Genomic DNA, 15650 nt, shown 5'->3' on the forward strand with positions numbered 1-15650 from the left:
AAGTTTCGCATGGATTCCACCTGGATTTGCTGTCAGCAGTCTCCGAGCAAGCTTTGAGTGAAGCTGGACACGAAATCATATTTGAATAAGCCAAAATCATCGCAAAAGATAAAAGATCATATCCAAGGCTGATAAGGGAATCAATTGAAATCACGAAAACGCCAGAAAATTTTAAGTCTTCACAAAATGACAACGCCGAAGAAACTGTACAGGTGAGCCAAAATCACTTCAAACAGTCAGGTCACAAAAGTAATAAAAAAAATGACTTGCGCATATTTTCTATTGTCGTGTGTAATGTTGTTTGTGTGAAAATGAAAAATTAGAAGCTAAATAATTAACAGGATTTTAGAATATTGCTATTCATGGAAGGGAACATAAATTATTATTATTTTTATTATACACATATTAGCAATTGTTTTTTTCGCATATATTGTTTTAAATTGTCATTTTGAATTTCGTGATTTTTTCTTTTATTATTGCATATATATTCTTTATGTAGTTATGACAATTTCGCAACAGCAAATTTAAACTTTAGACAAAAAAATGCAGAAAAAATAATCATAGACCTGTGATTTGAAGGAGGTTAAGACATAGAAAAGACTCGTAGGCGAGTAATTTGATGAAGCAATGAGTACGTAGCTGGGATAGTTGGGTCGTATGCCCATATGAATGTAAGTAGTGTACTATCTGTGCCATTAGAGAAGACGGGTATAATTTTACAAATGCTTGGAGGAGAGTGTTTCAGAAACCGGCCAATCAAAGCACAGCAGCGAGTGAATCCGGCCAATAACAACGCAGAAGCTATGAACGAGGGCTACATAAGCGCGGTGAAAATACCGATATCGGCACTTCGAACTTTAGAGTCCTGGTGGAATCCAGGGGGCACTTAAGACAAACAACGTGGCGAGAAAAAGAAAGATGGAGAGATAATATAATCAAGAACGCCACGAAAGACTACGTGACAACATCTTACGCATATACTCAAACTCAATATGCATATATACTCAATATCTAAGAACACAAAAAGTTGTCTGATTACGTGCCTCATTAATATTTTATCATGATCCTTACTAGTGGCGTAACTATGGGGGGGGGGGGGGGGGAATGAGAGAGATGGATCTCCCACAAAGCCTCAGAGAAATACAAAAATCATTAAAGACTATTGCATTGTTTTGACGTATAGTGACTGCATCGGCTAAACCGTTTTCAGTCTAATGTTCTTTCCCATTTGGGAACAGATTTATAAAATTCATGAAAATTATACATCGTATCTGTGATTACTTTTATATCTTTTTTTTAGTTGAATGAAGTGTATAAGTATTTTTTTAAAAGCGAATCGAATGTGGTTTATTTGATATTTCCTCTATAGTCACTCTCCAGTGACAAATGCTCATTTATTCAAGAGTTCAATTTATATTAAGTTGTTAAACTTAGTTTTTTGGTCAAGTGTAAATTTATTTTTCAAGTAATAGCAAAATTTTGTGCGTGCGTGATCCCATTTGGAAACATGCTTGGAAACGCATTTAAAAATTTTCGTTCGGGTTTTCTTTCATAATATCTCTAAATTGGTAGTAGATAAATAGGATATGCAAAAAAATAATAAAAAAACATGTGGTAAGTTGGTGCGGTCTTTAGGGTAGAGGGTAAGGGTCTAGGTTAAACTTTAAGTGCCAAAATTATTTAGAATGTAATTCCAGGCGTTACATTTTTTCAAAAATTTTCCCGAACCTTCCGTTGCCCGAGAGGAGGGGGGGGTCGTCCCACAGCCCTACCGTCCCCTCCCAAAGCATTTTCAATTCAATTCAATTAATTTACTATCGTGGGCCATTTGGTCCACGAGATAATTTACAAGTGCGCAACAATTACGTGAAAATCATTTGACAAAGGTTCAAAGAAAAAAATACTACAGCAAGACTCAGTAAATGCAAAAAATAGAGAAAAAAAAACAAAATATAAATCTATGCAAGCGTACCTATACGTACAATTGCATCCCGAATGCGGATACCTGGGTATCTAGCCACAACATTTTCAGACATATTAAATACATTTGAAACAGCATCACTAATTATTCAAAGAAAAATATTCAAGTGTAACATGAAAACGTAGGACTAATAGAAAATCACACAACATTTTCAGACATATTGAATGCATTCGAAACAGTATCACTATTTATTATATCACATTTTCATAGTTGCGCCACAGATCCTTACGAAATAATGAATATAATATCCGTTTTTTTTCAAAACAACATGATACATGATCCCCATGAGATCAGGACATAAAAGTCAATGAATTATAAGCCAGGCCCAGAAGAGACTATCCCCATGGGAACCGAGATGCTTTATTGACAATAGTTGGTACTCACCTCCTCTTCACCTCGGGGTCGGCCTCGCAGTCGCTGACGATGACCGCGGCTGGGGGCGCGGAGGCCACCGACGGCTCCGGGGACGCGACCTCGGCGATGGTGGCCGCGGCCTCCGCCTTCCGCTTCAACGGCGCCTGCGGCGAGTGGCGACGCATGAAGGAGGCCGTGGTGCCCTGGCCTGCGCTGGCCGCAGTGGTGCACGCGGAAAGGTACTGCCTCACGGACGAGCGGAAGTGGGGGTGGGAGAGGCCGTATACGATGGGGTTGTAGATGACGGACGCCTTAGCGAAGATGGCGGGCAGCGTGGCGGCCCACGGAGTCACCCGCTGCATGTCGCCGAACTGACCTGAAGTGAATGGATTGAGTTTGCATTAGCCTCGTTCCCATATATTTCGTCATGTGGGTCATTCTCCCACAATCGTACAAATTTATGCTCATGTACTGTCATAAAAAAACCAAAATTGTTAAATCAAAAATAAAGTGACATATTATTCTACGTACCCTTTTATTAATTTTAGTGACAAATTACATTCCACAAAGGGCATAGCCGAACAAGAGGGTGAAAAGTCCCCCCTCCGGGATTTTTCCCGGACCTGGGGCATAGGATTTGGGATCGAATAGGGCTAATCTCCCCACTTCCGGCCCGCTAGAGGCCCACCAGGGCCGGCTAGCTCGAAAATTCGATTTTCACTCTTTTTTAAATATCTCGGGGTAGAAAGCATATTTTTCAATACAATTTACTTCATTTGATGACTTTCTTAATGGAGCAGATGCCCAATTTTTTCACAATTTTTAAGTGGCATAAGGAGAAATGGCGTCGATTTAAAAATTTCAAACGCTAGTCTTCATAAAATATTTTTAAGAGGGCGACAAAGAAAAAATGTACTTCGAAAGAGTATTTAAATACCTTTCGGGTAATGTAATGAAAAAAGAATATTTAGGTGATGGAACACCGCGAAAAAAATAAAATATACGATTTTGGCCATTTTTTGCTGTTTTTTCCATGACCTGTGCCCCCATAAAACCCGTTTCATACCATCTTGCACATATTTAGTCCTCTCACTAACGCTCAAACTCATAACTCACTCTCCTATTCGGCTATTCCCTTTAATGTCCACAGACTATGATACGTCATATCCGTGGACAGTCCCACATAGATTTTCGAAGAGGTGTTTATTGTATTAAAAACCTTTACTAAATAATTTATCATTAAATATATGATGAAACAAGTCAAGAAAATATAATCATTCCAAAATAGTATTTTTGGGTTGCTTTATTTCACAATATTTATCATAAAATAAAAAAAAATTGTCCTACCGAAAAAAAGCAATGTCCGTGGACACACAGGAAAAAGGGGGAATTATTCATAGCATATGGTGGCAGTTCTGAAAAACCAGTGTGTAGAGAAAGATATTGTCAGCTTTATTGGGTTGTTTGAGTTTATACTTGCTTTAGTGAATGTTTTAACGTTGGAAGAAAAATTTTGGTCCACTTTTTTTAAAGATAAGATCATCAGTCATGTCCGTGGACAGGTAAAAATTAGTAAAAGTAAAATATTTTACTACTTACAATTGGGATATCTTTTGCAGCTATAAAATGCAATTTCAATGTAGTAAGGACAGTGCCCTAACTTATATTAAGTCCAAACTATAACTTAATTTTGGAGGAAATCGTCATGTCCGCGGACATCACGTTCGTGAAATCTGCAGTCCACGGACATGACAGATGGTAACGGACATGATGATACCTACACTATGACTAGTTCCAGCATGTCCTATGACAAATAAAAAAAAATTCTCGTGAGTAAACACAATATTCCTCTTCTGCTATGTATGTGGACATAAATATCATGTCCGTAGGCATCTTAAATAAAAAAATTAAAAAAATTGAAATCTTACTAACGATCTCTGCCAATAGGGTAGTTTCCTTCATCAAAGAAACCGAAAGGCATTGATTGCGATTTGTTACCCACCATTAATGTATTCATAATACACAAATTATTTCGTTTTAGAAATACCGGTTTAGACGAATGGCAATGGTCCATTTTTATCCTCATTTGAAAAGGGCCATATTGGCGCCCATGCGATGCCACTCCACGCGACGTCACAGGGACCTAGTTTCTATAGGAGAAGATAGGAGTTATACATCGTCTGAGATTACCAATACATGCATGAGGCGCAGAGCTCAGGGAAACATGTCTTAATAATCACCTATTAAAACTGGCTAAGGTCGGAAAGTTTTCTTCGTTTGATAAGGTATTAATAAACCTTTTTTAAGCCAAGCGCTACCAGCCAGCAAGGTACTCAGCTACCCGCTAGCATCCTGCGTCCTATCAGCGCTCAGAGCCTCGATCAAGGTCACCTCACAAGGCGGGAGGGGGAACCAGAAATACGTCACACGGAGAGATTTCCTTACCCGTCGCGTTTTCGCGCGCTTGAAAATTTTCACTTTTCATTTAATCGCGGAAAATAGATATCGTCATTTAAAAATCTAAAAGCGTGAAATACGTACTCCAGGAGTAATAATCTTCCGATATAGGCAATAAAAAATAATAGGTAACCACCCTATTATGTAATTAGGTTGCATGATTGACAAACTGTAATTAAACAATTTTGGTTCTCAATAAACAAAAATTAATTTTTTAAATTTTACCTGTGGAAAATGTACGTTTTTTTGGAGATTGACCCGTATACATCGAGCCTGCTGCGCAGCGATGGCAATCGAAACTAAACGAAAGTTGAAACTAGGAAAATTTCACTAGTTTCCTTCCAAGGAGCGAAACGTAGCAACGAAACGAAATGGATAAACCCGGGGAGCTGAACTCGTGGTATTGGTTGTGAATTATCTTCTTTCAAAATACTGTAATCTCGTAAAATCTCAGTCCTATGGTTTCAGGATTAAGAGATTGGATTACAAATTCAAATTGATATTGATAACCTAAAATAGAAATTATCATTACAGTTAAAGCAAAAATAAGCCCACTAGCCTTTTCATGGGCAAATGACATACTTGCAATAGGGAATTTAAAATCGAAGAAATAGTCATCAACCCATGGTCAAGATGGGAGAGCAGGTGCTTCTTAAGACGCACCTCTTTGTAGAATTCGTGGTGTGAATAATTTTTTTAAGACCCGTAAGAGTGAATGTCTAAATGTTTGACGCACGAATGAACGCAAAACTGCACTGGGTAACCACAAAACTTGTACGAACGCATGAATAGAAAATATAGCCTGTTATTATTTGGTAGGTGCGTTCATACACGTTCCGTTCTGATACACCAAAATCATTCACGAATTCACACATTAACTAGCACGTGTCATTATATCGTGTAAAAAGGCCTATAGGGTTTGTTGTTATCAGGTGCAGAGGTGTGGTTCAGAGGTATGGCCAATTCGGCGTCAATGCGGGTGTAGGATTTTTGTGTCCAGCACAGTAGAATGGGAAGAAAATAATGAATATTTTCCGAAAGTAAGTTACCGTTTTTAAAGTAAAATTTTAAACATCTTGAGATGAACTCACACTCAAAATAAACTCCTCCTGGTAAGCTCTTTGAAGTCTACTTTCTTTCATCTCAGGTATACATTGAAGTAAGCATATGTTTTTGGATAATAAAAAACCACTTCTGGTTAGAATTGGGATTAAACTTCTGCTGCCATGCCTTACAGGATATGATAAAAGGTATTGTTTGCCATAGGATTTAGAGGTAAAAAGCAACAGCTAAGACCATTTGTGCCATGTAATTTGTGAATGTTAATTTACCGTGTAACCAGGCCTTTAAGAGCAAAAAAAAAACTGACCTATCATGCTGACGACCGTGTAAGGCGTCCACGAGATGAGGAAGAGCAGGACCAGCGTGAGGATGACCTCTGCAGTGCGCACTGCGTTCGAAGACCTCGCCCCAGATCGGTGGCTCGCCGTCCGGTGGTGCCCAGGATGGCTTGTGGTCGGCGTCGCACTTGTATTGGGACTGGCGTGCCTCGGGCCAGGCCTGTACCCTGGACACTGCTGGTGAGGGGTGTGGTGATTGGCGTGATAGTAGTACGGAGACCTGCAGCTGAGGGCGCCGCCACTCGTGGGATTGCCGATGGAAGGCGGAGAGCCGCCGGTCATCATCCCCTTGACCGCCGCCATCTCCTTGCCGTGTGCCCGGATGGCCGCCAGGATGAAGGCGTAGCAGTAAGCGATCACTCCCACGGGTACGACGAAACCCAGGCTCAGCAGGTACACGTAGTAAGCCCGGTTCGCCGGCGTTCGGGACAGGTAGTCCCAGGAACAGGAAGTGAGGAAGCCCTCGGCCATGTAGCAGCTCCAGCCGAAGAGTGGAGGCCCGGACATGAGAGCGCAGTAGAACCAGATGACGACACAAACCTGTGGGAGAAGAGTCAGCGTTATGGCCGGGTCATGGAACAAAGATTAAAAAAAAAATGAATAAAAATGAATGACTTATTCATCGCAACGTCGGCAAAGATGGAGGAGGAACTAACCCGGCTGGAAACCAGAAAACTGTTTACGTAAGCCATTCGCCGTGAAAACGTTTAATCTTTCATATAATTTAGTTCTTTACCAGTGAACTAATCAGGTATATTCTTCGTGGTGTTTTTAACAGGGTCCGGTCTTCTGCTACCGACGCATAGGTGGCTAACTCCACCAACGCCCATTAGTCGGTCATCAATGTCCATAGTTACATCGGCAGCAAGAGACCTGATCCGGTGGAAGACCTGCGAAGAATTTACGTAAACCTTTCAGTTTTCCTTTCCATTCTGATCTTTTACCCGAGCGCATTACGCCTCTCAGGAAAGAATGAAGGAACGTGTGAAACAAGTGGAATACGTAGAAATTATACACGTGAGAATCAAATAAAATACATGGAGCAGGTATCGGTCCATCCAGCTAAGTTTGATTTTTGTTACTCTTTTGGGCGCTAATTTATTGGATTTAAAAGTATGAAGCACATCATCAGACCTAAATCTCGAACTCCTCCAGTCTTTTCTCATCTTCCTTCTTGATCCTACAGCAAAATGAACTGAAAATTATGTCCTGTTAATTATTTGTGACACTATATTTCCTATCCTATAATATTTAAATGAATCCTGTACCAATAGGACTTCTATCCGGCGCTATATCCTACTTTTCCGTGGATTAGGCGAGTTAAGACGATGCCCTCGTGATTTTAAATGCCTGGCTGGCTCAAATATACCAAATTACGATTTATTTCAGTTCACAAATCGAATGTGACGCGCACACAAATTTTGAGGCAAGGAAATCAAAAATGTATTGTGGTTTATTCTTGGAGAAATGCAGAAATAAACTAAGTGATTATGATTATGAATGTAATATTTGTTTTGTTGCAACATAAATACCCTCAAGCATGGCTATTAGGATTTATCTACAATTTTTTGCAATGACTAATAACGATAAATAGTTAATGTTGGACAGTGAATTAGAATACGTTGATGCATCAGTCTGTAATGAATTCCAGAGCTTATATCACAGATTATTCCTGCGTTGAAGCTGCCGTTGTAATCTTGTCGGTGGCAGACGAAAATGTGTGATAATTCAAGTCAGACGGAGTGAAAATGACAATGTTGTGATACAACAGAGATTTTAATTAACCTTTCCAGGTTTATACTCATCTACTTTACTATCTTTGTTGATTAAAAGATCAAAGATGACCTAGAAAATGGCTCTAGATAAGTTAAAACAAGGGTCGGCCGTAAAAAGATCTGTGAAAGTTCATTAAAACTTCAGGGCTATTAAAATTGCAGTTTCTATTAACATTTCCTCTGCAGGGCTACTCAAATTATCCTCAAAATGAGAAAATATTTCAGGTTTTACCAGTCTATACTTCTACTGTACAAGGGCCGCTCAGGCCTTAGAATTACTCAAAGGTTCATGAAGCGGCCATATTTGAGTAATACCCATGGCCGATATTACCCAGGACACTTGAAGTGGTATGGAAACCGAAAACACTTCGTACGTTAGCCGATAGGCAGATAATTCACTTGGAATTGCCAAAGGAAACGGAAGGAAGGAGCTAATTAAATGTATTAAGGTATAAAAAATAATTAATAAAAAAATCAGGAATTAAATTGTTATGATATTCTATGAAAAGTGCCTTCCATCAAGTTATTGTAAAACAAAGTTTCTTTTTCACGTTCTGTGTGAGCCGAATGAAAAAAAGCGTCTTTTTAACCGTTTTAAACGTTTCAAAAATTTCTTTCTTCGAGGACCCTAATCTCTTATCTTAAGGGAAGAGAACGATCTTAGTTCAATTCCAGGTAGTATAGCAGAGAACTAACAATAAATTCTCGAGAACACTTTCAAATATGCCGTATAATCGAGGGTTTAATGCACCCATCAAATATTTTTCCTGTGATGAGATGAAGAAGACGACAGTTTCTCCGTTTTTCTTCACTCTTTCGACTGAAAAAACTAAAACTTAACGTTTAAAAAAATGTTTAAACATTTATTCTTTAGTGAAAGAAACAATGAGTAAAACGATATATGGATTTGTAGGCTGCATTGACGACGCGGTGAAACCCGAAAAATGCAGCCTACATTACCACCGTACCGCGGAAGCCTTCGCACCGATATATGGATTTGTATGGAATTCTGGCAGAATTTCATACAAATCCTTAAAGTTCAGCGTTCTACCTTTTTTGTGCCGATAGCAATTAGAATTCACCTGCCTGGAATTTTCTTTGACTTTGATCCCAACTCTTTTACTCCATTGATTTTCCTCAATAACTTAGGGAATTTTCGTATCGCAACTAATGAAATCTCGTAATTGCTGACCTGAGCTTTGATATGGAGAAATTAGGAGAGGAGTTGAGTCACTTATTTAAGTAAAAAATCGCGAAGGATTCAGTAGAAATCAATAATATACTATTATAATACTTCTATTACAATATTAAATATTAATTTCGAAGCTAAAATTTTTCAAACTTCCTTGTTTAAATTGAAATAAGAGCACTGAGCGTCAAATTTATGTCACAATTAAGACATTTTGATATTTCAAACTTGTTAAATCATTTTTATTCGAGCATTTTATCAATGATTTCTTTATGAATGCATTTCTGTTTTCGTTTAATCTGGCTCAAATGCTCCGGCAATGAGTCACTCATGAATACTTTCCATTTTTCATTTTGGTGCCATTTCTCTTCTCCTTTTGCTTGTTTTTGCCTCTTAGCAAACTGAATGCCATTTATCTTTTTTTGTTACCTCTTTTTCCGTTTTATCTCATTTCTAATCTGAACAAACTCTTGGTAGCCTTTCGTGGAATTCACTTGGTTTGACTGTGGACTTTAATACCCCTCCATTCATTCCATTCAGTTCAAATTGCTTTTACATTACTATAATTGCATAGCAGCATATTTTTGTTCTAAAAAGCAAAGCGTCGTTCCATTTTAGTAAAGAGATAAATTTCAATGATTGAAACACTGACAAATAGCACATAAATTGTTCATAGATGGCGATTTATAAGCAGCAGTTTTTTTTCGTATCTTTTAAGTAAGTAATTAAGTTATGATCCAAGACAGGCAAGAAAATCTGAGAAATAATATTACTTTCACTATTACCAACATGGAAACCCATGCAGACAAACATGGTATTTTCTAATAATAAAAAAATGACGTACACCAATGACAGTAGTTCCCAACCGAAAAAAGTTTTTGATTTCTTTGTTTGTATCTTCTAGTTATCACTATCGGATATCGCTAATTATAAAAAAAATAAGTTTCACTATTAGAGAGTGGAATTTTAATTGGAGACATTAAGTCATGTTCTTCAGTAAAATACTTCTGGGGATTCCTTAACAGTATATGAAGCATTAAACCAATGCATACTTATAATTTGTAACTTTAAATTCTTTTATTTACATGGTAGATAAGAGGATTGTGTCGACCCTCATCAATAAGAAATTGTAACGCTAACTACTTTTTTATAACATTCAATATGATGCGATAAAAATTAATAAAATGTTTTATGATATTAAGTAATGGTTCTAACTGGCGAACAATGTAAATGATATTTACACTCTCGAATATCAATCAATAAACTGTTTAAGATCCCAAATATTAATGATAGTAAGTTTTCCTGGGCCCGAAGCGGCGGCAGATTGACATGACAAAAGAAGTTTCTAACTGATCGTTAGCCACATTTTATCGACAAACGTGCTTCGTTCTGAGAAAGTGGAGAGCAATCTATTCCCATTTCAGACTGAGTAAAACATAATGAAAGAAATCAATATTGAAGTATTTATTTCAATTAAAATAACTGCTGATTGATAATAACTGGTCACTCTTTACCCAATAGTAGAGCATTCCGGCTGAGTAGAACCCGTTGCTTTCATTATCTGAATGGCTAAATTACATCAGGCTGATTGGATATTTTAGGGAGACTGTTGACATTCAATTATCGTTCGAATACTTCCAATAATTCAAGATGGAAACCATGAGTTTAATGTCTCATCATGCCGTTGCAATTTAAATGGAAGAAATCAAATTTCTCCTCCAAATAAAGCATATTCCGGAGTTCAAAAGAAGGAAAATTTGTTTTAACGGAGAAATTGAAAAAATAAAAAAAAGTGCTAATACGTAACAAATGTTCAACGGAGTGGTGTAATATCCCACTAAAGGACTAGGCATTTTTTTCAATATACTGAAGGAAACCACTCACAAACTTTATCATCTAAATATATTAAATCTATATACATAAATATGTATTAAATTATATTACAAATTCACATTCACACAAGTCGCTGCAGGCGAATATACAATCATAATAACGGATAGAAATTGAAACAAAGTGACAGAAACATAAGTACAGGACGATGTGGCGTGGAGATGGGAGATGGAATATAGGCCAAAAACGCATGGAAAATTTTCACCTGAACCGGGAATCGAACCACCGAACTTCTGCTTTCCCAGCACTGAAAAAGCATATGAGTAAGAAAAATTACAAAAAATCCATATAGGATTTTAATGAATATTTGAAATTCCTCCGAAAACCGGCCAAAGAAATAGTATGAGAGATTTCATTTCGTTTTATAATCATTTGGATGGGTTCTTTTTAATATTCCTCTGTTCGAAAATGACTAGTTAATATTTTTAAATATTATAATGAACACGTTGTGGTATTAGTACCTGCTTAAATATACCACGTAAACCAAATGAGGGCTAATTATGAATAGATGCGGAAAAGACGCAAACAAAATGGTTGATTAGGGAAATATAAACGCAATTCATCATGAAATTAATGCGGCAGTGATTAGAAAAAATATAACACCATGCACAATCGATACGAAAGGCTGTTTTTGATTACCATTCTTTCCTCGTCCAATCGAGAAAGTACCACTCTTGCGCCAGCAGAAATCCCATAAATCAACAGGCACCAATCTTCCAGAAGTGTTCCACCCTCCTTCACTTTACGCTGATTCCACAGCGACGATAAAAATGCTGACGAGGGAAGTTGGATGAAGTAGGGGCCTTCTCCAGAAGCATTGGGAAGGGCTTCTCGGATTCGTGATTGGTGGGGCTGGCTCCTCTGAGCAAGATTAAGACTCTAATTCAAAGACCAAACAAAGTTGAGGAGGCGAGGAAAGCCATATCGAGGGGAAACGGAAGTCAAGGGTTCATTGTGGGAAAGGACTCATCCCGGGGACTGATAGCTATTCGGGATGAATCGGATATATCGCGACATGGGCATTGATCTACGGCCTGTGGGTATCACGTATCCAACCACAAGTTTTGCAGCATTCCCAGTCATAGGCAGATTTAAGGGAGAAGGCTTGGGGGCACGTGCCCCCCCAGGTGCTTAAAAAATAGACGAAATTTTTAATACAAATATTAATAAATTTTATATTTTGATATAAAATATATAAATATTTCCATATTAATAACTTTTATAATAAAATCAAGAGAACATTTCGTAGCTAGATTTTTGCTTGTAGCTTTTAATCCCAAATATGAGAATACCGTTTGTCTTCAGACCCTGATGCCCTCCCTGAAAAAATCCTAGATCCGCCCTTGTTCCTAGTCCATGCTTGTTTTTTTAATTACGAAGGAATGTCACCACCGAGGGGACTGTATAGAGGAGGCCCAATTGCATCCCATAGATGGCTGATTTCCGTTGCCGCTTCGGTCGCATTTTAATCGGTTTTCAAAAATGTCCGCAGCGCGGTTCTGTATGCAATGCGATCCACTTTTTTCCCATTAATTTGCAGTATTATGTTTGTCATCGCGAGGAATAGCTTTGGCAAGCAATGAACTTGATGGATTACATCATAATTTGTTTAAATTTCGGTTAACCCCTCTAATTATACCTTAATTCCCCGCGATACTCGAATCAATTTGTCCGTCAGCGACGCGAGAGGCGACTTTTGTAAAACCATTTAAATGCGCGGTGGGTGACAAAACTTGAGGATCATCTTTTGTAATATTCGTGGTCACCACCTTCAAACTTTGCAGCTTGATAAGAATTTTAAGAAATAAACATTTTCACTCAAGCGTCTAATGGGTCAAAGGTATCGAGGCATTATTGAAGGAAAATTGGCTAGTAAAACGCTTACATTTATGCAACCCTTGGTAAAAATTACCGGAATATAATGGAAATCCGAAGGGAGACAAAAATAACCGGATGAATAAAAAAAATTAATTTTTAGTGTTATAGTGGAATTACTTTCCATCAACACTGATGAACTGGTTTAAAGTTTTTTTTTCCATTTCGCGAAACGCCTTTGGTAATCGTCCTTTCCGATGTCTTGCAGCACCGCCTTCGATTCTATTTTCACCTCCGTAATGTCATCAAAACGTTTGCCTTTCATCGCCTTTTTCCTCCGAGAAAACAAAAATAAATCACAGATCTGGCGAGTGGGGTGGGTGAGGAAGCGGTGTCGCAAGGTTTTTTTTTTGCCGAAAACGGTTTGATCAGGAGTCAAAAAGCGGAAGATGAATTTCGACGCGATTCATTTCATTCATTTAAAACGCTTGTATGATGTTGGGAACGATATGGTGGAAGTTCTTAATATTAGTAAAATAAGATATTGCAATATTTCCACTGAGCTTTATTATGACACTACGCGTTTCGTCGTTAATAACAGCATTATCACTTGATATCACTTGATAATGTGGTACGACGAAACGCGTAGTGTCATAAAAAAGACTCACTTGAAATATTGCAATGTCCTATTTTACTAACATTTAAAACGCGCTTCATAGAACCCCGCGAAATACCAGATTGTTCATCAATAGTACCCTTCTATAACCCCTTGCTGAGAGTAGCAGCATTCCACGAACGCACCGAGAAAACTTATGAACCACCCCTAAGTATCGTAATACAGCGGCCTTAATCAGCCACTGCGTATACCTATCCGTTCGGAAAAACATCTATCTAACTTAACGTTACGCCGAAACTGGAAGTATAATGAGGTTCTAGGAGGACGTGTCGATCCGAAATATATCTGTTCTTTAATCCAAGCAGACTGAATAAAGGAGGCACAATTCCATCCCATAGAAGGTTGATTTCTGTTGCCACTTCGGTCGCATTTTAATCGGCTTTCAAAAATGTCCGCGGCGCGGTGATTAGTGCAATGCGATCCTTTTTTTTCGAATGCTTTGCAATATAATATTTGTCTTTACGAGGAATGAGGAATAGTATTGAAAAGTAATGAATTTAATAGATCACATCATCATTCGCATAAATTTCGGTTAATACCCCTAATTAATCTTAATTTCCCCGTGAAACTCGGATCAATTCGTCCGTCAGCGACACGGGTGGCGACTTTTGTAAACCCATTTGAATGCGCGGAGCGTGACAACACTTTTAAGTGGCCGACTTGAGGATCATCTTTCGTAATATTCGTGCTTTCATCGTTCGACATAGGTTTTGTAGACGCATGTAGGTGCGCACCTGGGGGTAACATCTGGTGATTTGAGACTTGGAAGCTTAAAATGTGAGTTGATCGATTGGAGCCTTCGGGTGACTGGAAGATTATTTGCACGCTTATCCTGCGATGCGAACGAGGGGAAATGAGAATGTGATGCGTGCAGAAAAGACCCCGCAGCGCACCGGAGTCGTAAAACTCATCCAACGTCGCGATGGCTCTAGCGTTTACTGCCGCACTGGGAAATCTGTCGAAGCGATCGACCGGGGCAGTAATGCAAGATGTCGGAAGGGAGAAAGTTGAACGAGAGGCGAGGCGTGGGAGGTGTGATATCGGATGGGACCGTGATCGCTTCGATGTCGAAGACGTGACTTCCTTAAAGGGCATGCGCCGTAAGAGGTTGGTGAGGAAATGCAATTTAAAATTAGAATGCATGAAATCCATTTCCGTATAAAATCGTTTCAGGCTTGATTTTGTGGAATATTGCTATATCCATGATAAAAACGCAAATGGCAATTTCCACACTATTTAATTTAACACTCAACGAACGACCATAGTTTCAACACTTTGCGTCATTTTCAAAGTCTTTGAAAGTAAAAATCCTTGAAAATGACACAAAGTGTTGTGGTCAACCATGGTCGGTCGTTGAGTGTTAAATTAAGTAGTGTGGAAATTACCATGTGCGTTTTTATCATGGAAATCCATTTCCCTTCTGGCGCTGCGTCGAGAAAATAACCTATTTCCAATGGATTGCTAAGTCCTCTATATCTCTATATTAATATGCTTATTAGTGAATATTTTTCTAGGGGTATAGGTCTGCAAACAAGAACTAATATACGCCAACGTTTCGAAAATTTATTGTTCTTTCTCAAACGTTAATCACACAGTCAATGTGAGAGATATTAAAAACTTAAAATTTACAACAATTAATTTTTTCAACACTTGAGTGGTACATAAATCCAGATGGCTTAATTAAAATATCGTTGAGTATTTTTATTGTTATGTGATATTGTTGGATTGTTGATAATGAATTTTAGCTCACCAAATTAATAAAAATATTAATTAAATTCATAATCCGTTCATTTATAACAGCCATTCAAATTATTTGAATTATGGACCATTTAGTTAAGTACCTTTTTACTTAAATTATATTTTTGGTACATTTATAATTTGCAAATTGGTTCAGTGATGTGTTTATTTGCTGAAGTGCACCTCAGGAGAATTATCTATTTAAGTAACCATTTCACTCCCTGATGTGTGATCAATCCATTTAACATAAAGGCGCTCATATCTGTTGAGGCCATCCGATATTAACAGCGGTCGCTAATTCAAGTCAGGGGCTCTGAGGGACAAGTCAGGGGTCACTCCCTCCCCGATTAAAGAGGAAAACAAACGAGTTGGTAAG

The 15650-nt window shown here is 38.2% G+C and overlaps 1 protein-coding gene across 1 annotated transcript in view; it reads right to left on the reverse strand.

Moving 5' to 3' along the window:
* The window catches only part of LOC124161426 (melanopsin-like), a 31870-nt gene extending 19741 nt beyond the window's left edge, over positions 1–12129 (reverse strand). The window contains exons 1-4 of the mRNA XM_046537742.1: positions 12103–12129; positions 11686–11907; positions 6162–6732; positions 2366–2711 (exon numbers count right to left, since the gene is read on the reverse strand). Coding sequence (XP_046393698.1) covers positions 2366–2711; positions 6162–6732; positions 11686–11907; positions 12103–12129 — 1166 coding nt within the window. The remainder of the gene's footprint in view (positions 1–2365; positions 2712–6161; positions 6733–11685; positions 11908–12102) is intronic.
* Positions 12130–15650: the final 3521 nt, after the last annotated feature.

This window comes from Ischnura elegans, chromosome 6 (assembly GCF_921293095.1).
Source record: "Ischnura elegans chromosome 6, ioIscEleg1.1, whole genome shotgun sequence".
NCBI lineage: Eukaryota > Metazoa > Arthropoda > Insecta > Odonata > Coenagrionidae > Ischnura > Ischnura elegans.